Source organism: Homalodisca vitripennis, chromosome 5 (assembly GCF_021130785.1).
Source record: "Homalodisca vitripennis isolate AUS2020 chromosome 5, UT_GWSS_2.1, whole genome shotgun sequence".
Classification (NCBI taxonomy): Eukaryota; Metazoa; Arthropoda; class Insecta; order Hemiptera; family Cicadellidae; genus Homalodisca; species Homalodisca vitripennis.
Genome location: NC_060211.1, coordinates 57,708,591 through 57,734,998, shown reverse-complemented (window position 1 = coordinate 57,734,998; position 26,408 = coordinate 57,708,591). Strand labels below are relative to the sequence as shown.

The following is a 26,408-nucleotide window of genomic DNA, read 5'->3' as shown; positions in this document are numbered from 1 at the left end:
ATACTCTATATAGAAAAGGGCCGTGATCCCTGAAGTATTTTGCCGACACGAAGGTGCTTACATGTGCACTTGCACCACTAACAGTCAGTCTGCCCCCTGGATCCACTGAGATCCCTGCGATGTGCACTGACCAGCTCTGTTCATTTTTATTTAATTCTGTTAACTTAATTACATACTATGTAATCCCTATATAAAGAAAATATAATGAATTGATGAAATGGTAACAATAGTAAAAACCTAAGAATGACAAATCAGAATGTAGAAGGGTACATTAAAATCATTATTCCACTTTTTTAACTTCACTCTGTGCCAAGTTTGGACTGTTTACTTTCTTTCCATTTCCTCATTATTCTTTCAAGTTTATGTTTACATATAACTTGTTAAAAACAAACAGTATTTTCTGTATGCCATAGATGACTCACAGCATCATCATCATCTACAGAGGATCTACAACAATAACTGTGTCCAATAACAATAAAATTGTGACACTTGAAATATTACACAAACAAATACCAGAAACAAGTGTGATACACGCTCACCCTCAAAATGGTGGCTAGAGGAAAAAAGAAAACTTACAAAAACACGTGTAACACTGAACGGTCAGTACTTTATTTCATATATTAAAATGCACATAATACATTAATAACACTGTTAAAATTTTAAACATGCAGCTAAACATTGTAATGGTCCTTAAAATGTTTTGATCTTAAAACTAGCTAAAATTTCAACACTGTAACAGCACCAAGTAATGATTACAATACAAGAGTAATGCTAGTATATCGATACCTTATACAACTGTAAATATTTCATATGAGTTAACAAGAACATTAAAATCCAACAATCATGTAACAATCCGTCTTGCTGACTAGGAAGCAATAATTTCTGACAGATTCTAACAACAACTTACATATTTGTAATTGAGATGCATTTTTCAGTACAATGAACTGGTAAATAATCTATTTTGAACACTACTTTAGAATTCTTTGAACTACAGTCATTACAATAATTACTCTAATGAGCTTCCTACTAGTTTAGCTAGGTACTATAAGTTTAATTTTACAGGATAAATGTCACGTACAATATTATATAGAGATTTAAATTTACATTACCAACATTGGCTGAAATTACCAACAACAGTATTTCATTAATTCTCATAAAACATCAATATGAAACACTAGCAACATAAAAAATTCCAGGAATTAAAAATATTGTAAATATGCTTGAATAAGAGGCACTGCTGTTGTACACTAAAGGCAATAAAGCTTTATCTAACATCATTTCAGAGTCTTATATTATTTTAACCCTAAAATACTCATATTACAATTAGAATTACTTAGCCTACCTAGATCAAGTTAATAATTAATTACACTTCTGGAGAGTTTTAAGGAGTAAAGAATACACAAAGTATAGTTCATATTTTATGGTGATTGTTCACGATATACTATACTGACTGTAATATTTTATAGATTTCAAAGTAACAGTAAGGAAAAATAAACCTTTCACAATGTTTCAGTATCAGAGAAACCTCTTCAAATTATAAAACTTATGATAACACTGATAAACAACAAGTTTTTATCTGAGAGATCTTTAGATGAAAGTGTAACATAATCAGAACTGCACTTAAGTAACAATTCCAAAAACATAAAATTTAATTTGACTGATCAGGGAATATATACAGTAACCGATGTCTTAAATGAAAAATCATTTAGAATATGAAGACAAAATATTGGAAAGAATGAAATCTTCTTAATCAATACAGAATCGCAATTTAATATGTATAGTGTTGTTGCAATTCTTACAGCTTGGCAGTGATAAAGACAATAAAACTATAGCAAATGTAATATTTTTTTTATGAACTATCAAATTTTAGGGATCCAAAAATCAAAACTATAATCTTGTACAGAGTGAAATAAACAGATAAAATATAACTAATATAAATCAAGCCTAACCTTACCAAATTAAGGGTTATATATTTATTCCAAACCCTAGTTAATGCAAATTTAAGACTTAAGATTAATTTAAGTTTCATTAGTACATTAATTTCCATTAATTATTGGATAATAAATAAAACATGAACACATCATTTCCATTGACATTTGAGTTGACAGGCACTTGTGTGTTGTTATTAAATGCCTTCATGATATTGTGCACAGCTTACTGAGGAACGTACTTAATGTTAACTGAACAAGAAGCTTTAAGCAAAACCGGCCATAGAGGAATAAAATGTAAAAATACTCAGAGTAACATTGTTGTAAAACTGTCCTGTTAGTTGAAATAGTTAATTTCTTCTTTAAAATTCAACGTTACTAATGTTATGTATTTTGTTACGTAGCCTCAGCAGCCGGGACACTCCTTGCAGAAGAGGCAAGTTGGTTGATGTTATGGGGTGGGTGCCTTCTTGGGTGTGGCCTCATGGGCTTTACGCAGCCTGCGGCGGAACTCTCCGGGGAACTTGTCGTAGCACTTCTTACACACAGGCTTCAGATCGATCTCGTAGAACTTGGTCTTCTGGTTCATCTTCTGGTCGCAGACAGAACAGGCGAAATGGTGGACACACCAGGCTTTGTTCAGGGCGGTGAACACTACAAACAACATATCTAACATTACTGGTAGCAATAATTATTGGTAAATTACAGTTCCCTCACCACTGGTCTAACCACCTTTTCTGGGAAACAAGGATATGACATCTGCCAACTTTTCTCAGGTCTTAAAATATTTATTGATTACTTAAAATGGTCATAAAAACAGCAAAAATATTTAAGTTAACTGTATACTATCTTAATCTATATTTCTGACTCTTTTCTTTTTTCCCATTAAATGTATTTTTAACCCATTGCAGCGGCTGGGCCTAACGATAACGAGCTCAGGTCGCAAAAGCGGTCTGCTTTTAAGTTTCCCTCCAAATAGTTCTATTAATGTCTGATAGATCGGGCGATCATCTTCACTTGTCAACTAAGAGTGTTTAACAACGGTCTACATTTAGAGTTTTCAAAAGTTTTATTAATATCCTAGATCGCAGATATATGTCGAAGTTGAAAAATCATTCATATGAGTTTACTCTCTGATTTTTAGCGCTTCTGATTGGTTGTTTTCCTCAGCTGTTATTATAATACTTTGAGGTTAGTGAAACAGAACTAAACGACGCAGACATACATGTTGGCGGGTTTAGTCTAGACAATAGGAAGAAACCTTAGCAACTGTCTACCGATAGAAATAAGAACGAAGAAGGGGAAACAGCTAAAGACTGAACTCCATAAACTGCTCTTACACCAGGTCATCTACACACTTGAGGAATTTTACCAAATGATCAATCATGGACATTAATATTCTACTCTAAATGTTTTATGTCACCAATTAGGTTTATTAATTTTTAACACTATCTCTGTACTTGATGTATATGAATAAAGAACATTTTGACTTTGACTTTGACAATGGCCCGGATGTTGTAATCGCTTCGCCCGAGCCGCTTTATTTAGACTATGATTCAGACATCATCCCTGCCACCCCGGAACCTTGCTCGCGTGTTATCGTTCCTACATCACGGATACCCCAGCAGGCCCATGTTCCATCTGAACGAATACCTTCACAGCTGAATTTTCTAGTATACAATAGCGAGCGATAAGATGTGGCGCACCATTACTGTTCGTGCGGCGGCGGCCGCTGACCGTAAATTAATTCGTGCCCGCGCACCAAAACAATACGATCCGCAATGGGTTAATAGAACAAAGATATTTTAATTTGATTTTATTCACTTCAAAAGATCTTTACTTACCAATTTATTGTTTTAAGCATTGAATTAATCACAAATTAGATTTCACGTATTACTTTACTATTAAAATATATTTTAATACACAGTTAATTTTTATTAGATACAATCAACTAAGGACACAAATTATTTAAAAATCTTGGACTGAATGAAAAGCATTTTTTGTAAAAAAAAAAAAAAAAAAAAAAAAATGGTTCGGTTTTAAATGATGTTAACTCGATGGTTTGGTTAATTTTATTGAAAAATCAAAAGAAATTTATTTGTGTTTTAAACCAACTGAACATTCAAACATATTTCAAAATACACTCAAGTAGGTTATCTTCTCTAAGTTTGGTAACAACCAAACATAAATGAATTTGAATTGTTTTCAGAACTCGCTAAAATTATTTCCAAGAAAAATCATAAAAATGTTCCAATAAATACAATTTTGTAAATATGTTGTAAATACTCTAAATTTTGCTATTTATTATTCTTGGATAATAATAATAATCTCTCTGAAGACACAGATGTTACAAAAAGGCTCTACCTGATTAGATTACATCATCAGGGTGCTCATAAGGGAAAGAAGTAATTGGTAGTGATAATATATGGTTGGTTGGTGTTTTCCAAGTTAATTATATTACAATACAAATTTATCAAGACTACCAATTTTGAAACTGATATTCAAATTCTATCATTGTTGATATAGCGAGACACAAAAAACTACACAATCATATTCATTAAACTGCTAATAGTTTCATAAGATGGTAGATAGACAAGTGTAGGTCCAAGTTTTCAATCTCTCTTATGTAGGAGGGAATATTGTCTGTCCAGATCATTTGCTATCTGTTTTAACAATAATCTATATAAGATGTTGAGATGAAAATGTAATTTTTCATAGCTGTAATATGCTAAGTTAAAAAAATTCTTACCATCTCCTGCAATGACTTGGTTGCAAACAAAACAAAGATTTCCAAAAAGCTGATGGTAGTGAGTCTCACAGTATGCCAGGCCTTTCTTCTCGTAGTGGCGGTGGCCTAAGAAAGGCTTCTCACACTTAGCGCAAACAAAATGCTGAAAAGAAATCATAACAACAATAGTAAATTTAAATTTACATACAACAAATAAATTTAAAAAGAATTATATGATGGATTCTGCAAATATATTTTCAATACTGGAACCAATCACTTAAATATTCGTACAAATCAATTAAAATTGTGTTTTAAAATAAAAATGATATAAAAATTACAGACCAAGGATAAGAAATTACGTCTGAAAATAAACATACTTTAAAATTTTAGATCAACTGAGAATAAAATTACTATTTTTTAACAATAACATGTTTTGGTAATCAATATTCGATCAGTTTGCCGACCAAAAATATACTTGAAAAGTTTCAGTGAATTCGAGATTCAGCTAGTCACTAGTTGTAAAATAGTGACTTTCCAACCTTATTTCATATACTTCGATTGATTTCATTCATTATTTGCAATAAAATACTTTGAAACAATTGATATCGAGATGAAAAGTGAAAAGATCTACTGTATCAAAAATTGTCAATATATTGATAACGCTATGTAAGTAGGTATCAAGTATCAGAATCAATCCATCCGTATTTTTTAGTGATTCAATAAGAGCTAACATCTTATTTTGGGCTTTTCTGAATAAAAGCTCAGACATTTTTAGCTTTGGAGTAGTTTCACACAAAAATATCATAACTTCCTTATGTTTGATAAAAAAAGTTTTGGCCTTTGTGTTTGTTAAATTTAGAGAAGGTTAAAGAGTTGTTCATGAAATCTCATGTAATGCTTTGCACCAAACAATTTAGTTGCTTTATTTGTTACAAGAACTTATTGAGAGAGGTATTGAATTAAGATAAAGATCTTGTACTTTTTTTTAGTTACAATTTTTATATTTTAAACCAGTTATGAGTTATATCAGTCGAAAATTGATCAAGTTTCGATCCAAAGTTATTTATTATATGAAAATTATAAAAACTAATTAATAGTAAATCTAAATTTTTTAATAGTCCAAAACGTGATCGACCAAAATTTTATGTTTGTTTAACTTTATAAAATTGTTAACTTCATGAAGTTTTAGTTCAATCCTCCACCTATAATAGTATTAACTAGGTATATAATATCAATACATATTAATATTACTGTAAGCCCACATTTTTATATATATTCTGTGTATTATTTCAATATAAAATTGCAAAATATTTATCGTGTACTGTATCTTTTGTAATATACTATTGTTTAATGTAAGTTTTAGTATAGTAGTATAGTAGGGTTTCTGGTAACAAGTTTGTAATTAGCAAATCCTCAGCATTGTATATTTTTTTAGATGTAAACTCACCTCAACGTGCCAGTGTTTTCCTAAAGCAGTGACAACTCGTTCTTCTATCGGACGGCGACAAGCTCCACAGATCGGGATACCCATCTTGTCATGACAGCGGAGACAGTACAGCTCGTTCTTAAACAAATTATTCAACGTAAATTAATAATTTTTAATCTTATTTATTTACTAGTATAATTATTTGAAAATAATTTATGTATTTATTCAAATTACAAGGTAAAATTACAAAAGTCAAAAGGAAGCTAAAATTGTTTAAAACATTGACTGTGTATTAGCTTCACTAAACATAGAAAATAAATAATAACTTTGTAAATGTACAAGGTGTGTTGAAAAAGGTATTGCACCTTCTTTTTTTTTACTTAATTCAATGAAGAAGAGAGCAGATGTCTTTTGGTGGAGATGTGGAGGAGACAGTCCTGCACTGTTTCCCCTAAAACTAGGTCATATCCAAGTGAAATCTATAAGCAAGATCATTATTAGGTTTTTGGGAATGACGTCATGAGCAACTCATGGCTAAATGAGTAGTATGACTGCTAAAAAAGATAGCCATACACCAGTGGAATGTGATTAATCTTCTGACAGACTCTCATGAAGCCAAAACTAAGATCTCATTGAGCACATGTGAAGGAAGGATGTTGCAAAAAAGCAAGGCAGGCCCACAGTCAGATCAAGATACTGTAGATCTTTATTCATTATTTCACCAAAGGGATACTACTTGGAAATGTTTCATTGCCTCTATGATGCCGATGCTGTACTGAGTAAATATCAGCTCACCATAAGCTCAGCACTCTCGCCCACTCTGCTCATGTCATTCTGACAAGACAAAATTGTGGTTCAACAGACTCCAGGTGACTTATGGTTATTTTCTAAACTAAAAATGTCTCTGAAAGGAACAGGATTTTAATCAAGAGAAGACATTATTTTGAATGCAACAGTTCATTCGCTACGATACAGAGGTGTGACAGGAGCAGTTGGAGAAGTGTGTGCTGTAACTGCAGATCAATACATGTATTTTTATAGGCAAAAGGTTAAATACTTTATGAACACCCTTCATATAAACTGATGTATAAGAATATTTGAGTATAGATAAAAATTACTCTATTTTAAAAACTATGCATTTCCTAATAACAAAAAAAGCGAAGGGTCTTACACTTCATAAACTCAGTACATTACAGTAGGTAAAGCACAACAGAATACAGAATGCAGTAATACGTTCATCTGAATCTATCAAAATCTATGTACAGAGAGTGTTTCAAAATTAAGAGTCGAGTATTCAAATCTAAAAATTTGTAAATGTAAGCATAAGGTAAATCATACATCATTGTAAAGGTCTTGTTAAAAGGAACTCATTGGCAAAACAATTAACTTATCTCCATCCGTTCCAAAATGGTGGCTGTTTTTTAAACATGTTCAAATTTACAAAACACCCCGTATTTTTTATCCGTTTGAGTTTTGTTAGTTCTGATTCTGATTTCTTACTCACAAGAAACTCAGCTTCATTCTGATATGCCACATGACTAAGTTGAAGAGAATTTTGGTATTGATTCCAACTCAAATTTCAAAAAATCCTAAATTCATATACCAAAATTAAAAAAAAAACAACATGCATAATTTTGTACATAATTTTAAAGATGAACAAAGTGTGTATTTTAACTTTTTTCTTACCACTAATGGTTTTCAAAAAATAAGCAGAAATCTGGTTTTTTCTGTGTTCCGTAAATTTGAATATTAAAAAAGGCTGCCATTTTGGAACACCAGATAAGTAAACTCTGTTTTCGCCAATAAGTTCCTTTCAACAAGACCTTTTAAAATGATGTATGATTTGCAGTCTGCTTACATTTAAAATTTTGTAGATTCGAACACTCGACTTTTAATTTTTGAATACTCTGTACATATAATTTTATGAACATATTATCAATGGACTCCCCATTGGCAATTTATGAGGAAAGCACTTTGTTTTATGTGAATACACCAAACCGTTCTCCCGCTATGCATACTGCACGGATGATCTGCCTTACCCGGTATAACTTGAATTGATACTAAAGACAGAGTTTGTTTTATTCCTGGTTTTACTTCTTGACAGAAATCCCTCTGATGTTCAACACCGACCTCAATGTTTCTTCAACTTGATGATTCTCATAATGATTCCTGAGGCTTCTAAAGAATTTATTTAATTCCTGTATGAGCTCTTCATCTTAAATAAAATTATTTTGATATTTTTTAGTAAATATCTGAGGTATCTGAACCTTTATTTGGTGATACCCATGATACAATTCAGATTACAAATAGAGCAATGTTTGCTGAGTGACACGGCTTGAATGTATTGTTGAGTGAATAGGCCCTCTAATTTATTCACCATGAAACTAGAATAGATATACTCAAATAATACACAACATTAGACCCCACTCATTGTCATGCGAGTCTGTGTGAAATATTCAAATGAACCCAAGTGAGCACACAAAATACAAGAATTGAGAAGCACTCAACTTTATTCAACTCATCCATTTCATGAATTCCGGTATAACAATTGATTTCAGAGCTTCAGAATATAGAACATCTCCATCCAATACTTGTTCATCCATACTTAATTCATTTACTAACAATCTAACAGTTTCATAACTAAGACATGAGTCATCCAAAGTAGGTATAATACTTTCATTAATTTTCCTTCACTTTTTGCACTTCCAGAAAAAAAATTTAATTACTAGAACTGACAAGCAATGAATGACAGTTATCTTACCCAAAAATTATCTTATCTCAGAAAAATCTTTATGACTAATTATAAGACCACAATAATTTATTAATAGATAATTATCAGACAACCTCATCTCTCATGTATGCATTTAGGAGGTCAAAGTTCAATTTAACAGTGCACCCATTATGTGATAAATTTCCATAGTACATTTCTTGATAAGTACAATATAATATCGAAATGGTTCCTAAATGCTCTATCAAGCTGACTGACAAAATAGATACATCTAAACGCACCTCATAAAAAATCCCTAAAAATCTCTCGCCTACTCTTAATAAAAAGTAGATAAATCTTATACATGTACTATGTTTTTTACTTTATATGCATTTATATAAGGTTGAATATTCCCACTGCACAATAGTTCACACTGAATAACTAAATAAAGCGCCCAATCCAGCTGAAACAAACATTGAAAGTATAACATTTTCCAATCACCATATTTGGGTTTGCAATCCTCCTTTGGCAAAATACCCAACACAAATGGCAAAGCTTAAAACAGAACAAGACAATTACAACAATGAATAATACCGATAATAGTTAACTTACTAATAGCTTTTTCATAATCATAGCAGTCACAACGACAGATGCCTGAAATAAATTGTGTATGGTTAATGCCTTAAATTCTAGTTTCACTTATTGAAACAAAAATACTGTAAAACCTTTCCATTCGCCTCGGGTATACCTGTGTGACTATACTGAGGCACATTTACTCTGCCTGGAGACCTTTAGTTCAGGTCAACAAGTGAGAAACAGTTTTTATTGTCTATTCTCTATTGGCTTTATTGATTTGAAGGATCTGTGCATTATTTATCCACTTGTAAATAAACATAATCTTACATAAGACGTTTAGTCATTCATTGTCAAAGACCTCTAAAAGCCTCAATTTAGAATGCAGTATGACAAAATGACATATGCAAAGTAAAAGAAGCAGTAGCAACTGACTTCTTCCTCTAATAGTTATTTAGTAGGATTACATAATATTCCTGACGATAGGGAGGTTTTAAAACATTATCAAAATTTTTGACACATAATGCAGCTATGTGAGATAACATAACTTCTACACTAAGAGGAAGGTAAACTGGAGATAATTTCAATATTCACATTATCTAAATATGTAAAACTAATAATTAAATATTAGTAATAATTCAAAACCAAATTAGTAAATATTCAAAACCAACTTTAAAGAATACTATTAGTAAAAAAAATAATATTTCGGAAAATATGTATAGCAATGAACACAAGCTCTTTGCTATTACTACTGAAATAATTAATTTTCAAAGCCATATTAAAGATTCATATTGATTGCAAATTTCCATTGTGTTCAAAAAGTGTAAGTTACATATCACTAAATCACATTTAAATCTGAAGAACTAAATTAACTACAAACTCATGTATGTATTAATATTCCAAGCAATGTTGAAAAGTCATCAGAAAACATTTTAAACTTATCCTACATACATATATATGTATATAGAGAAAACCATGAATAAGTACATACCATGTCGTTAGCAGTGAAGCCTGGACGACTTTTCACTTCCCGTGCATCAGAGTTCAACTCGACGCCACAAGCAGTACAGTTGAAGTGGTATGGGTGATACACTTCACCTCTGAAGCGAAGTGGCTTCTCATCAATCATACCACTGAAACAAAAGCCATTTACATGAAATAAAGGTTGTACTGTTGGACGTCAAATAAAGTTACTAGTTCCCAAACCTTTCTCCTTCGATAAACTGCTTACCATGTGGAAATATTGAACCCACAAGGTGCAGTGAGTGGATCATTCAGTATCTGTGTATTGTGCCTTAATGTGGATAGAGAGAACGAGTCACCTTCTAAGTCTGGTGAACAGTTATCTTCTCAAACTTCAAGCCAAAACAGTTTGCATAAGTAGATGGCCTCCATCATACAAGACAAGACAACCTGGCAACACCTTATCAACTGAATTTGCTGTGAAAACAGTACATAATGCTTCTTTCAATCCACTTCCAGTCATTATATGGCTAATGCATCCCAAAAATATATTACATCAACAGGAGGTCAAAACCACTCAAACCTCACAGTAACTGATTTAATACAAATTTATTGTTAAAGGATTCAAACCATATTATGAAAGGAAAGTACCAAAAGAGAAACTTAATAAACACGAACAAGACAATACCAATATCTACCAAATGATTGACAAAACACAACTATTCATCTCTGCTTTGGAATTTGTGACACCACGGTAGCGTCATGAGTTTGCTACATCACCAGTACCGACAATGTCACACGATAGTGTAATGAACTTGCTACACCACCAGTACCGATAATATTACAAGGTGACACCACAGTAGCATCATAAGATTGCTATCATAAGCTCTACCAGTACCGATAATATTACAAGGTGACACCACAGTAGCATCATAAGCTTGCTATTCTACCAGTACCGATAATATTACAAGGTGACACCACAGTAGCACCATAAGCTTGCTATTCTACCAGTACCGATAATATTACAAGGTGACACCACAGTAGCACCATAAGCTTGCTATTCTACCAGTACCGATAATATTACAAGGTGACACCACAGTAGCACCATAAGCTTGTTATTCTACCAGTACCGATAATATTACAAGGTGACACCACAGTAGCATCATAAGCTTGCTATTCTACCAGTACCGATAATATTACAAGGTGACACCACAGTAGCATCATAAGCTTGCTATTCTACCAGTACCGATAATATTACAAGGTGACACCACAGTAGCACCATAAGCTTGCTATTCTACCAGTACCGATAATATTACAAGGTGACACCACAGTAGCATCCATAAGCTTGCTATTCTACCAGTACCGATAATATTACAAGGTGACACCACAGTAGCACCATAAGCTTGCTATTCTACCAGTACCGATAATATTACAAGGTGACACCACAGTAGCACCATAAGCTTGCTATTCTACCAGTACCGATAATATTACAAGGTGACACCACAGTAGCACCATAAGCTTGCTATTCTACCCAGTACCGATAATATTACAAGGTGACACCACAGTAGCATCATAAGCTTGCTATTCTACCAGTACCGATAATATTACACACGATGACACCACAGTAGCATCATAAGCTTGCTATTCTACCAGTACCGATAATATTACAAGGTGACACCACAGTAGCATCATAAGCTTGCTATTCTACCAGTACCGGCAATGTCACATGATGACACCACAGTAGCGTAATGAACTTGCTATACCACCAGTACCGATAATATTACAAGGTGACACCACAGTAGCATCATAAGCTTGCTATTCTACCACTACCGGCAATGTCACACGATGACTCCACGGTAGCGTCATGGACTTGCTACACCACCAGTACCGATAATATTACAAGGTGACACCACAGTAGCGTCATACACTTGCTATTCCACCAGTACTGCCAATGCCACACGATGACACCACGGTAGCGTAATAAACTTGCTATTCCACTAGTACCGATAATATCACAAGGTGACACCACAGTAGCATCATAAGCATGCTATTTCAACAGTACCGACAATTTCACATAATTTTCTTGTTTTGGACCGAGGTTTAAGTGCTATTAACCACCAGTTTACTCCGTCAGTTTCCTAGATGTTTTGCTTATTTTTAGAAGTAGATTACTATGCTGATGCATTATTTAATTCATAATAAAATAAGGTAAATCTTACTCAAAAAACAGTGGTATCTGATGTCATGGTGGCGTCATAGTATTTGTTATGTGAAAGAATAAATTATTCTAAAATTTTATTTTTTTTAATAATCATAGTGCACTAACTACATACAACTCACAAGAAAAGACTTTATGGATCAGGGGTGTGGAATCATACAATTACTTACTGGCACTTATGGCATGTGTACTTGCCGATGCCACCGGCCCTGGCCCGGGCACGGCAGTCATGGCACAGAGCCTGACCCTGGTGCCGAATGAATCCCAGATCTGCCAATTCCTTGCCACAGTCCTCGCAGCGGAAACATTTGGGGTGCCAGTTAGCGTTCATCGCCTTGATCACCCGTCCAATCACAAACTCCCCTAGATACAACATATAACTTTTCATTTCTGAAGTAAAAAACACAAAATACAATGCAAAAAATTTAAGTTTATGTATTTGTAAATGTTATTTAATTTTTTATAAAACAGATCTTTATCCTTTTCTAAGTAATGGACCGACACACGAGCATCAATGCCAGATCTCCTGACACATGTCTAAACTTGGGGTTTTATCTTACATGTCCAAAATGCTTTCAGATATGTGATTTAAAACATTCACAATGGAGTATGTTTCCACTTAAAAAACCACACTTTAAGCTAAGACAAAGCTACCTAACCTTTATTTGTTGTACTCAATGAAAAGAGGCTTTTTATAACCATTGGATAGGAAATTTTATGCACAACTAGTGCAATTACACAATGGGAGTTGTAAGCATTTGAGATTGGTGGGAAATAGTGTGTGATATACTGTTAATATCATGGCGTTCGTATGGTGAAAACTCCAAGATAGTTTTAAGTTTAATTGTATTTGAAATTTATTTCACTTGTTAGTATAGTGAAAGGCGATGTTTATTTTCTAATATATTATATAATTCTGTTTCAGATGTAACCTTCTCACTATTCAGAACCTTATGATAATTTTGCTTTCACCATAAAAATGCATTATTAAGAAATAAATGTATACACAATAAATTTGTACAATGTTGCTACAAAATCATTTAAATCAAAATATTAAACAGAATAAACAATTACATTCATTGTTATAATGTTAAACAATCAAACTCATTGTTTTAATGTTTATTTCAGATATAAAACAAAAACATTTCTTTTACATTAAAATTTTAATTCAATTTTATGATAAGTTGCATGAAATTAGGAAAAAACCACCGATTTTCTAATCTAATGATAGACCTAATACTATGAGTAATCTTACAATATCGTATAATATTATCTTGTAGAAAAAATTATGTATATGGAAACTAACACCAAAATAACATCATTGCTGAAGCTGAAGACATTTACAAGAAACATTAGCACTAAATATAACCCATGCTCTATGAATTTCTTACCTGTAAACTTCTCTAAAGTAGATGAAAAGTAAGTTAATGTCTACATGAAAGCATGTGTACATTTTATAACTTCTCAGCATATTGTATTTTTCACCAGCTGAAATAATATCACGGTTTTACTTGGTTTACTCACCACATTTTCCACAACAAGGAGCGAAGAGTACGTGGAAGTCATGTTCACAGTACTTCCGTCCCTCAAATTCGTAAAATGTTCCATCAGGAAATGGTCGAAAACATTGAGCACAACTATAATCAGAAAATGTATGGTTAAAATTATATTTAGGAAAATTACTTGAATTTGTGAAAATGTAATTAGTAAATTGATAGAAAGTGTAAAAATCATTATTTTATGGAAGACTGGAGTAGTATATTAATTATAATTATGAGATATTTCATCTTAATCATAAAAGTTCTCTTTAAAAATGGTAAAGTAGACGATTGTTAACCTGCAAGATAGGATTCAATGCTTCCTTTCACACAGTACATAGTCTTATACTTTGGAAATTATGCTCACATTTGCTGCTACACCTTTTGTCATAGTCATAGTGATAGTTATTATTTGACACTATAGAACATTGCAATTTCTGTGCATGTCGTACAAACTGCATAATATTATATTTTATCACATTAAGATATATTATTTTAGTAACAATATAATAAGATATTGTACTACGACAATAATAATTACATTTTAAGTTTAGAACTAGAACCAGGGGTGCTGGCCTCAAACATTGCTACCCAAAGGCCTGTTGTAGAATGTAGAATTCCCATCCGACCAAGTAGGCTCTTAAACAGGTTTTAAAACAGTTCTACTATTGAATGAAGATTCTTGGAACTTTGGAAATATTTAAATTTTATACTGGCTAAACATTTTTCCAAATCTTTTACTATATGTTATTTTTGTACTTATTATTAAATTTATACAAATGTCAATATTTATTCATTTTTAGAGTTGTCTAATGATGGATTCTGAAAGGATTCGCAAAATTAAATTGATATTGAAAAATGTGTTGTAATTCACAAGTGGTATTAAAAGTTCTATTATTGATAGATTTAAATTCAATTAGTAAATAATTATATAGCTTGAGTCCATAGTAAAATAATGATGTTCGAGCTACTGAGTCTAAATCTTTCTGAGACATCATTTCTTTGCCTGAATTTTGGCTGAAATATTGGCTTAGTTTGGGATTACAGAAAGCATAAAGTGAAACCTAGGTGTCACTGTCTAAGCCTAGGTTGAGTCTGACAAGTTCTCTAATTTTAAAAATTAGCAACATTTTAGGACATTACTGTATTAAAACAAGAGCCTAAAACAAAACTAAAACAAGGTAAAAAAAACCAAAATAATAAATTATACATATGATAAATCAATAATATTGTAACTCCCAAACTTTAACTGTACTGCTCAATAGCCTAGATTGACCTAAGCTTACAAATGACAACATATCACATATAAAACCATGAAATTACTAACAAAAACACTACATATTGATTTAAAAAGATTCATAATAAACTCGTTTATAAGTAATTAAGTAATTTGGTAGTATTGATTTATGTACTATAAGAACTGTAAAAACAGGTGCATATCAGATCGACATTATAAAGTTGATGGCCAGTTCCAGTGTTAAATTTTAATCAAACTGAACTCCTACAAACTTATTTGATCAAACATTGTTTAGTGAATGGCCATTTATGAAAAGATCAATTGGATAATTTTTATGAAGAATAGTTTGAAATTTCATTATATCTGTTTTTAATTTAAATATTTTAAAACAGTTTATTTTAACCCTTTGAACCCCAGGCGACGAAATATCGTCGCCGAGAAGATATGCGAAGATCCCCGCGGCGACGATGTATCGTCGCCAATGAAGTTGCGAGAATCCCCGGGCGACGTAATATCGTCGCCATGGTATATGCGTTTAATACATATTTATTTGAAATCGTAAAATACTTATTTTATGAGTATTAATACATATTTATATGTATTTTATTAAAATACTAATTTTTTTTTATTTATTTATTTACTAATTTATTTATTTAGGTAATATCAATGATTTTTGTGTTGTACGCCTAGAGGTTTTTACAAGTCACATACTTTTATATAAAAATTCAAAAAAAGTTTATTTTTAGAGATATCAATATAATTTTTTTTGTACATACACAAAACTAAATTTAGAAAAATAAAATGTGGGTGCCCATAGTAAAAATATTTCTTATTTTTTAATTAAAAAAATCTTAAATTCAATTTTTTTGCCTAAAAATCTATATACATATATTTTAAAATTATTTTAATGCTGTTAAACATTTTTTTATACTTCAGACTAATCTTTTTCTGTGTATACAATTTCATTCTGGACATTTTGGTGTGTAATACAAGACAATAGCATAAAAAATAGCAAAAGTATTAATTTTTTACAAACAGTATGCAAAACAGCTGTTTTTGCTCTGGGGATTCTCGGTAGTTCTTAGGTCAAATGATTTTGGTACGTTTTTTTCCACCATCAATAATTTGGTCTGGGGTTCAAAGGGTTAAGAAAGTTTATTGGTAGTATTGTAAAACAGATCAACAACATGGTTTAAAGAATTTATGATTGAAAATAAGGTTTCTATAATCTGTGAAAAGATAAATTGCTTGATGATTAGTGGTCTCAATTGCCACATTCAGATTTATAATAAGGAACCTTGTACCGAGACACGAGTCTTTTGTTCATAGCTCATCATTGTACAAAATGGTCTTTTCCCATTCTTTTATCCCTTGTCTCTAGAAGTTACACAAAGAAATATGATTTCTGTGCAAAAGGGTGATTCTATCACATATTTCAGAAAAAACTCATTATAATTTTCATGACTACAGAATGTCAGGTAAATAAAATATGTATTTCCACTTGCCTAATTTGGTGCTAACAATTATCAATAATTTTAAAAACTTCAAATATTCTGAGAAAACCAGTATATTTGTAATTACAAATAATAATAACATATAATGACAAGGCTTAAATACTCACACAAAACATTGAGTATGCCACAGTTCACCATTGGAGTTGACAATCTTCTCATGAGGTTCAAATCCATCCCCGCAGCGGGAACAGAACATGTTTCCCAAGGACATAGTAACACTGCAATATATTACCATAATATAAGAAAAAATAAAGGTACAAAAAGTTCTCATAACCATTTTCAACATTTATTACTCCTTTTGCCCTTTTAGGTAGGGAAACTAGAGGACTTAAAGAATAAGAGCCCATTTTCAATTGTGATTCATTACAAAATAGTCCAAAGAGCCACACACACAATACACAAAAGCATAAAAATAAAAATGCATATACCCATTGAAAAAGAGGCTAGATTGTTATATTTCACCCACATGCCCTCTTTCTCTTCCCCCCCACCCAAAAAAATGATAAAAAAGTCCTAGACTTAAACAAGTTTGAGGAATAACACTTTCATGTTTCTTTGTTTGAAGGTTATTTTTGACGATGGAAGGATTGTGAAGGAAACAGGATTTTTCCGGACATTTGCCATCGTTAAGTGAATTGGGATGAAGCCCACATAATACATCGGGAACCACATTTCTTCAAAAGGAAATTAATTGAGGCAACATACATTAAATTGGCAGACCAACCAATCAGTCAACCATCAGTCGAGATTAGGCCGCTTTGGTTGCCAATTCTAAAAAATGAACTAAAGAGAAAACCAAAAGTATCAAACGGATCGGATATTTGTAATAAACCACTGCGGAGTCACAATATGGTTTTAAGAAGTTCATCTCGCATGAACCAATAATAACGAAAGGGCCCATTCCTGTTCCCCTTCCCTTGTATTTCCGCCATCTTGTTTTAGCCAGCCGTCACGAGTACCATTGGCTAGTCCCTCTGGTCAGTCGTAGATGGTTAGTAGACGAGTGAAGACGTATTGTGACCTGTATTCCGTAGTTTAGTTTTAATGATTAGTGTTTTGTATAGTTTTGTATTAAGTGCATGTCTTTAGTGTTAGTGAAGTTGACATACAACATGTAGGTTGTGATTCCTGACTTAGGCGTGCCACAACGCTTTAGTAAGATTTGTTTATTTTAACCTAGTTTGTAATTATGTATTAGGTTAGTTCTTTACCTGAAGAAGAGATCAGATTGCAGATCTCGAAACGTAGTGTTACTGTTTTCTTGTTTCACTTAACGATGGCAAATGTCCGGAAAAATCCTGTTTCCTTCACTTTCATGTTACTAGTCTATGTATTTGTGTTCCTAACTTCTTACATACTTAATCTGATTTCCTTACTTTACAAAATCCCTTTAAAAAAATAAAAAAAATTTACAAAAGAATACTAACTGGCATTTTCATCATCACACACCTTTCTCACATCAAATAATAATATTTAGTCATAGTGATGAGCAGGATGAAATTGCCTAACACTTGCTCTTTGATTGTCCTACAATAGCAAGGGAGCGGTATGCCATCTTTGATAGTTTGGACATGGGTGGTGAATTTCCCCAGGAGGACCTGATAGGTTGTTTTCGGCGGTTTGTGGAACTGCTAAAATCATAGACTGGTAGGCCTCATGGTGTGTTTCCGGGGTGCGCAAAAGGCCCTTGAGGCTTAAGTGCATGGCAGTAGGCCGCCCCATAGAAGAAGAATCCCCACACCGCTCTCCACACAAATATTCCCCTATGCGTAACAATGCTGCTGATCATTTCCCGTAACCCTGTACATGACTTGCATCGCTAATTCTTTTACTGCTTCAACAGTCTCAAATCTCGTTCCTTTCCAAGCTGACTGGACTTCAAGGAACAAAAAACGTCACAGGGGGCCAAGTCAGGTGAGGGATAGATGATCTAAGACGGGATGTTATGTTTGCAAAAAACATTTTCACTAAGCTTTGTGAACTGGAGCATTGTTCTGGTGGAGGATTCATGACTTGTTTTCCCACAAGTCGTTCATTATTCTTCATACACGCTCATAAAGGGTAGTCAAGATGCTATTCTGATTCACTGTCTGCTTCTCCAGTACCTAATAAATATGCACGATCCCTTTCATAAAAACACAATCATCTTGGCCTTAAATTTTGATTTTGTCACTCATATTTTATTTATTTATTTTTGTTTGCTTGGAGAAGCAGGGGATTTCCAATACATCAATTGGCATTATCACCATACACTTGTAACGTCACAAATGTTTCACTTGTTGATATTCCAAGTTTGAAAATAAATTTGAATATCCAACATTTTCTCACTGCAGAAATAAAAGATTAAATACTTATAACTGGTGCTACTAACTCTGTTTTTACTGGTACAGTCTAAACCCTCGAAATGGGGGCTTACCCTTTCGACAACTATTCACCACCACAGAGGCTTGTTGAACCCTCAATATTTCATCAGCTCTCAGGCGCAGTGGTCTAATTGTAGTCCGTACTTTTTAGTCCAATGCACGATCTCATGAATGTCCAAGGTAATGTTTCAATTATTTTATTAATGTCCCTGACATTATAATAAGTGTATAACTGGAGATCAACAGCATAGGCTTGAAATGTTGTGTTAATATTGTGTGTATGTCATAATGTTCAGTGGAAAAAAATTAACTTACGTCTGAATGAGAACTTTTAGAGAGAGACAGAGTGTAACATTCTGTTAAGTATTTCAAGAGCTATATTATAAGTAGTAAACAATGACAAAAACCATGGGGAGCATATTTTTTAGATCTAATCCAGTTAGTCACTACATTATCTATACGCTAAGTTCACTTTGAATCAATCTATTGCTTTAGCTACATCCTTAAATCAATCTATTGCTTTAGCCACATCCAATGTACATACACGTACACATGGACACATTCATGCAATCTGTAATATACATACAGAGATACATTTCTATAAAACACTGTTGTTATTTGGGTTATCCCAAAACATAAAAACACAATTTATGTTTTGCCATCACAATACTTTTTCCTGGACTACATATCGAGGAGAAAGTAAAAACGTTAAGTCCTAGTAGAGTAGAATAAAGCCTATTCAATTGTATTAGAAAAACTGTGCTTTAATTGCTCCTGCATATGTAGTCTAGAAAAAAGTATTGCAATTGAAAAAAAGTTAATTTGAAAATAATTGTTAGAAAAAGCTTTAAATTCTATTTCATTAGAAAAACCATGTTATTAAATTCTCCTGCATAAGTAAGGAATGTAATAGATCAGGCTTGTGCAGTAATACGACAGGTTCCAATAGGTACTCCTGCAAGTCACTGTTGATTTTTTAACCAATTTGTTTATCTCAATTAATATAAGTGGATTATTTTTTTAAACTTTAAATTGATTTAGAGAAATAAAAAAAATATAATTTTTAATTACAATTCAAAACTGTAAATGACTTGGATCGCTTTGCAGAACATCACCCATTGTGTCCACATATATAGTATATTATAGTCCTCATGTTAACGTAACTCCTAACACATTATTGTGTCTTAGATGTACTACAATTGTATTCTTCACCTTTACACTCCCTCCTTCCCCTCCTACAGATGGGTTGTTAGTGGTAACGATTAAGCTTAAATAGAATTATCACTGGCTTATTTATTATTTTTCAATAATAATAGTGATTAAATATTTTTTTATCAAGTAAATTGTTCAACTAAATAATAATTGATTATGTTGACTAATATAATTTTAACTAATTCAATACTGTTGAATATGGAGCTTGTATTGGCTACTGTTAACTTATTTACATTTAAACGCATAAACCAATATTTAAAACTTTCATTTTTGTGAGGCCTTTCGCTAGCAAGGCTATCTTCGTCAGCCGCATCACAAAAGTCTCTGATGAAGATAGCCTTGCTATCGAAAAGCCTCACAAAAATAAAAGTTTTAAATATTGGTTTATGCGTTTAAATGTAAATAAGTTAATTCAATATTATTTGGTTGAAGTATTTATATTTTATGGCTTTTAGGATGGAGAGGCCTCAAAGAAAAGGACAGATCGGTTTATTTTTATTACACATACAATGAACCAGGGGTTGATGGCCGGGTAGAAGGGCTGCTTACAAGGGCAAGATTACTCAGCAAGTCAACCGTCTGTTGCCAAGTAGTAGCCAGACTGTTGCCAACAATTCAAGGCCATTACAACACAACGCAAGACACTTACATGATGCAATGAGGAAGATTATTAAATTTATTGCAACATAACTCATGTGCTTTGATTAACAAAACATGTAAAATCGACAATTTGACTATAAATTATATTAAATGGCCACTTCATAAAACAACAAAAATCTTAACAGAAAATTTCGATCTTACGACAATGTCAATGATGAAGACCATTCACGAATAACTAAGCACTGTAACTAGCAAGCAATAATTATTGTGTCTAATGAACCTGGTTTGTGTCAACAGTCACACACCTGTGATTTATGTCTCTTTTCATGTAATGGAATATATCATCCTTTTTTTACTTAGACCTAATCCGTATACAAAACTAATTGTAAAAGTAAAAAATAAACTACAATTGAACAACTTAAAATTAATTTTGTCATTAATTATAATTAAGTAGCCAAACAGTATTTACATTTAAAGAAACCCAAATTGAAAACTACAGCACTTAATATTTGTAATTAACACACTTTTTTACTATAAATTAATGTAAAAATGTCTGAAACATACTACAACAAACAAACAATACCATATCATAAAAACTCAGAAGAGGTTAATTTTTTACTAGGAACTATTTTCCAGTTAACATTAAGATGAAATTATTAATATCCGTTTAATTTTTATATTATCCTTCAAAAAAATAAATAAAGTATAGGTAGTAGTGTAAAATAGAATTGATTTGTTTTACATTTGTTATCTGATAAGGAAATGTTTTTGCAACATACCTAATAATATCATCTTTAAGATTGCCTGGTTCAGATTGGTGAGCATGCAAGTTAGATGTGATACTGTCATGCTTGGCTAGAGAAGGAGGCTTGGGGGGCACAGGTGGCGGTGGTCTGATGTCATCAATATCCTCATAATCATTATCCTGATCCTTCATCCTGCGGAGATACAGCTGACTGTGGGGCAGACTGAGAAGTTCCACAGGTTGAGGGCTCAAGTCCGGATTTGTCTCCGTCATCTCACTGTATCACTTATCACCGTCTCAGTAGACTGACTCAAGGTTACCTCACAGCCACTGGCACTACTTTGGTCGATTACTACAATCAATTATCGGGAGAGATAGTGTATCAGTGTGTTGAAGTGTGCAGTCCGTGTTGCCTCACCGTCTCGTGCTTATCACTGTTTACTCAACTCTGTTTAAACACAGGTTACCGTTACTGTTCACACTCAACTGTCACTTCTGCCCACCTTGGTTCTTCACATGTCTCGCAAAGGTAGATAGATCTCAATATATTTAGCTTATAATGTCACTTGTCAATACTTAAATTAGTGTGCTCAATTCTTATTAGTTAGCACTTATATATTACTAACACAATTCATTAAATAGAATTTGAATATTAGAATTTTGAGTACAAAACAATTTCACTTTTACAGTAGTAAATCACAAACTCATTAAATAATGTAATATTACAAGAATTAAATGGATTTGATTTGCTACATTGCCTAACAGAGTGTTTAAATTAATGTATTATATAAAATCACAGTGAAGAATCAAGGCCATATAACAAGTAGACACGTTCTGTTCAATACTCAGTAGCTCCACTGAAAGATTCACAAGCGAGTTTGGCCTTCCCACCAGTTAACCTTTTAGAGTTGTTTGTTTACTTATCAGGAATGTTCTGCAGTATCAGTACTATACTACTACTATATCAGTAAAACAGTACTAACATTATGACTCTATTTCAGTGTGTTATCATACATCTGTTTATAAACTTAAATCTAAATTTAAAAATAACACCACACCAAAAACAATAAACGTAAAAACTTACTAATTAGTGACTGATTATTTAGGCTAGATTAGTTTTAACTATAAGTTTTTTTCATCTGACACTCAATCCTGTCACACAGACCTCCTTTAATACACAGTTAGATGTTTTTAAATCTTACATTTAAATTAGACATCTCATAAAACTATATTTGACAAAATATAAGCAGACAATATGTTCTTAGGTTTTAACCTTTAAAGCGCCATATACGTTATTGCTTAACTTTAAATTCAGTTACTACAAAAAATTTAATCTATACTTTTTTCTATGCTTATTTTAAATTTTCTATGCAAACAAAAGACAAAATAAACTTTATACACATTTTTTCTACTATTTCATAAGCACAAACTAATGCATTTACTATTTAAAGATAAAGTAAACTTATTCATTCTACTTATACTAAATAAATTAGATTTTAAAAGATTTATAAGAATATAAATATATAGGTTACATTAGATAAACATTTTGATATCAAGTTTATTTCGTTATGACAAATAATAACTGAATTGTAAAGGTTTACTGAGCTATTCCTAACCTACACTTTAAAAAGAACACTATACTATTCTGTTATTATTTTTCATCACAAAATAAACACCAGATCAAAATTTTCATCCAAAAGTAACCCATATTTGACTATGGTCATAAAAGTTTTATAAAAACTTCTGTTGCTCAGTTATTAAAGTTTGAAACATTTTTTACAGCCATCAATTTGAAACTTGGTATAATTTTTCAAAACGAGTCTTAATTAGACTAAACATTTTGCAAATTTATACTATAAACACCTATATACAATTTAAATATATAATCTTTTTCCATAAAAGCACAAACGGACAAATAGACTGTAAACTAAGCAAGATAGATCCATATTTATATTTCATTTCTTACTTATTTTAACCTGACAAATAAAATGGTAAAGTTTGATACAATAATTTATGGATACCCTGTATAATTAGTTTAAAAAAATGAAAAAGTCCACACAAGTGGAAAAAATATATATATTTATACATAATTATTAATTTAGATATATTTATTAATAGTTTTACTATCAATTTGTAACTTAAATATATTAATTTGGTTTGTTTGTACCAGTAAATTTTACAATATTAAAGGATTATTTGTACAATCAGAAACCTACTTTATGATTAATATATGCTTCTAAAATAGTATATGCTTCCGAAACCAGAATAAAATTTGAAAATAAATAAATTGAAAATACATTGAAATTTTCTTTTCAAATACATCAAATACAAGCTAAAGATGTAAAATGGAATTTGGGAGTCTTATTTTGTTTTTAAAATGTATTTTAGAAGAGTTATCCAGAAAGTAACTGCTATTTATGAATAGCACGAGATGAGAAGAAACATTCCTGGACAGGATTATCCAGGCGATGAGATGTGGTTTCTCTATAAGAATCCTGAGACAAAAACATCAGTAAATGCAATGGGAACATAACGCTTCTCCAAGCAAGTTAAAGAAAGCCTGTCAAACTTTGTCAGTAAGGTAAGTTATGGTTACAATTTCTTGGGATGCTAAGGGTTTTTTACTTGTTGATTTTATGGAATGTGGTACAACCATCACTTCTGAAACCTACTGTGGCACTTTGAATAGACTAATAAGAGCTATCAAAAATGAGCATGGTGGCCTCCTGACACATGGTGTTGTGTTTGTTCATAAGAAGCACAGTAGCCTCCTGACACAGTGTTGTGTTTGTGCATGACAACACTCGCCCTCACAAGGCTTGAAGAACAAATAAACTTTTGGCCAAGTTCAAATGGAATGTTTTGGATCATCCCATACAGCTCAGACTTAGCTCCTAGCGATTTTCATTCTACCAAGCTCAAAACACAATTTGAATATTTGAGCTAAGTCAAGAAAAAATAGCTATACATTAAAAATTTGATTAATATGACATGTTAGTTTGTAAGCATTGTAGACGCTATTCATTATATGTATGTACAATTTTTTAACAAAGAGTTTATGACTTATATATTGTCAACTTATATGAATTTGTCAACAGAAAAAATATACACTTAATCATAATATAGTACAAGTGGAAAATACAAAATTGGTATATCTATGTGTAGACTAACAATGACTGCCAAATCACACAGACTGCATAGTATATATTTTTGCTAAAATTACAACTGTCTGCTAGAACTGCAGCCATAAGTATGTTCAGGACTAGAATGTACAGTGGGTTGCTGAAAACCCAATTTATTGCATTTAATAATTCTTGGGCTGTGAGATCACTGTTGATTTTAATAAGGCTAATAGAGATTTAAGGTAGTTTTATATTTTTTTTATTTTACAATTTATGGATGAAAACTATTTCAATATCTGTGATCAATGTTAGATAAAGACTTTTCACTCAGAAAAAATAAAAACATTGACAATTTGTTGTGCGTTTGCTTATGAAAAATTATACATTTATATCTGAAAAGTTATGCCGTTACAGGGAGTTTGTGTACTACTTTGAGGGTTAATAAGAAGTATTCTTTCATTTTTCTGACAATAAGTGTGTTAATATTGTATAATCTCTATGTTAGTAATTTCAAACTAGTTACTTGCAAGCTCAAACAAAAGAATGCAGTTTATTAAAATACATTGAGTCTTACCCTGGCATTGGTTGAGCTATACTTCACAATGAGTATTCAGAACAAAACCTGAAACAAAAAATACATTCATTAACCTATCCTAAGGTGAGGATAGTGATGTAAGAATGCCTGGGCATTTCTCCATTTTAAATGTAAATAGGTCTTAATAATAGAGAAGGGTGTTCAGACCAAAACTATAAATACATTTTTAAATCTCACTATATATGGATGGATATATATATATATATATATATATATATAAAACTTTTTAAATATATTGCTTGTTCATATGATTTTTAGAGGAATTGGACATGGTAAATGTTGGTTTTGTAATTGGGGACAGAATTTAGAGTGACAATAACTTTTAGTTCCTTGTATTTTATTGGATTATGTGTACTACATATTTACACATAATAGGCTATTTGTAGAATTAGAAAACAAATAAAGTTCATACACTTATCTGTAATAAAGGACGGACAAAATATATGTATTGTAGATATGTAAAATATTAATTGGTTTAATGTTTAATCACTTATACTTAATCACTTTCTTCAGAAGGATCTTCATCAATGTTTTCCAATAGTGTCAAGAAGGTCTGGCTCAGATTCTGATGACAGATCTGACTCTCCCTCTCTTGACTAACCATTTGTTCTTCATCACTGAATACAGCCCCTTCATCTCCTTACTCTTGACTACTCTGCGGAGTCTCATCAGTTTTGTTCAGGAGGTTGCGCTTAAGCGTTCCATGCAAGTTTCAAATTGTATGTAAGATATGATAAATTTGCTGTCCTCTGAGATGTAAGCCTGTTTCTTTTCTCACTGTGTGTCCAGCCAAATGTGCTAAAGGATCGTTCTGTGGCAGCATATGTTACAGAGGCTCCAAGAATTTTTATTGTAACTTTCACCAATTCACAAGTTCCTCTTATACCTCACCACCACAGTAAAGGAGTTACAAGATAGCAATTCTTTTCCTTAATACTC

General features: G+C 32.0%; 2 protein-coding genes across 6 annotated transcripts in view; one reads left to right on the top strand and one right to left on the bottom strand.

Annotated features, from left to right (window-relative positions):
• Positions 1–587: 587 nt before the first annotated feature.
• LOC124362255 (LIM and senescent cell antigen-like-containing domain protein 1) overlaps positions 588–26,408 on the bottom strand; it is a 39,692-nt gene continuing 13,871 nt past the window's right edge. The window contains exons 2-10 of one of the 4 annotated variants that reach the window (XM_046816605.1): positions 25,449–25,496; positions 16,940–17,050; positions 14,068–14,180; positions 12,714–12,906; positions 10,354–10,495; positions 9,402–9,443; positions 6,104–6,220; positions 4,678–4,819; positions 588–2,582 (exon numbers count right to left, since the gene is read on the bottom strand). In XM_046816605.1, coding sequence (XP_046672561.1) covers positions 2,380–2,582; positions 4,678–4,819; positions 6,104–6,220; positions 9,402–9,443; positions 10,354–10,495; positions 12,714–12,906; positions 14,068–14,180; positions 16,940–17,050; positions 25,449–25,456 — 1,071 coding nt within the window. In that variant the 5' untranslated portion in view covers positions 25,457–25,496 and the 3' untranslated portion in view covers positions 588–2,379. Of the gene's footprint in view, positions 2,583–4,677; positions 4,820–6,103; positions 6,221–9,401; positions 9,444–10,353; positions 10,496–12,713; positions 12,907–14,067; positions 14,181–16,939; positions 17,051–21,786; positions 22,026–25,448; positions 25,497–26,408 lie in introns of those variants that run through there. The other 3 variants (XM_046816603.1, XM_046816606.1, XM_046816604.1) reach the window with 3 other exon arrangements.
• Positions 22,155–26,408, top strand: part of LOC124362256 (origin recognition complex subunit 4-like) — a 41,317-nt gene continuing 37,063 nt past the window's right edge. Inside the window, exons 1-2 of one of the 2 annotated variants that reach the window (XM_046816607.1) lie at positions 22,155–22,281; positions 24,178–24,333. The gene's annotated coding sequence lies outside the window, so the exon portion shown is untranslated. The remainder of the gene's footprint in view (positions 22,282–24,177; positions 24,334–26,408) is intronic. The other variant, XM_046816608.1, reaches the window with a different exon arrangement.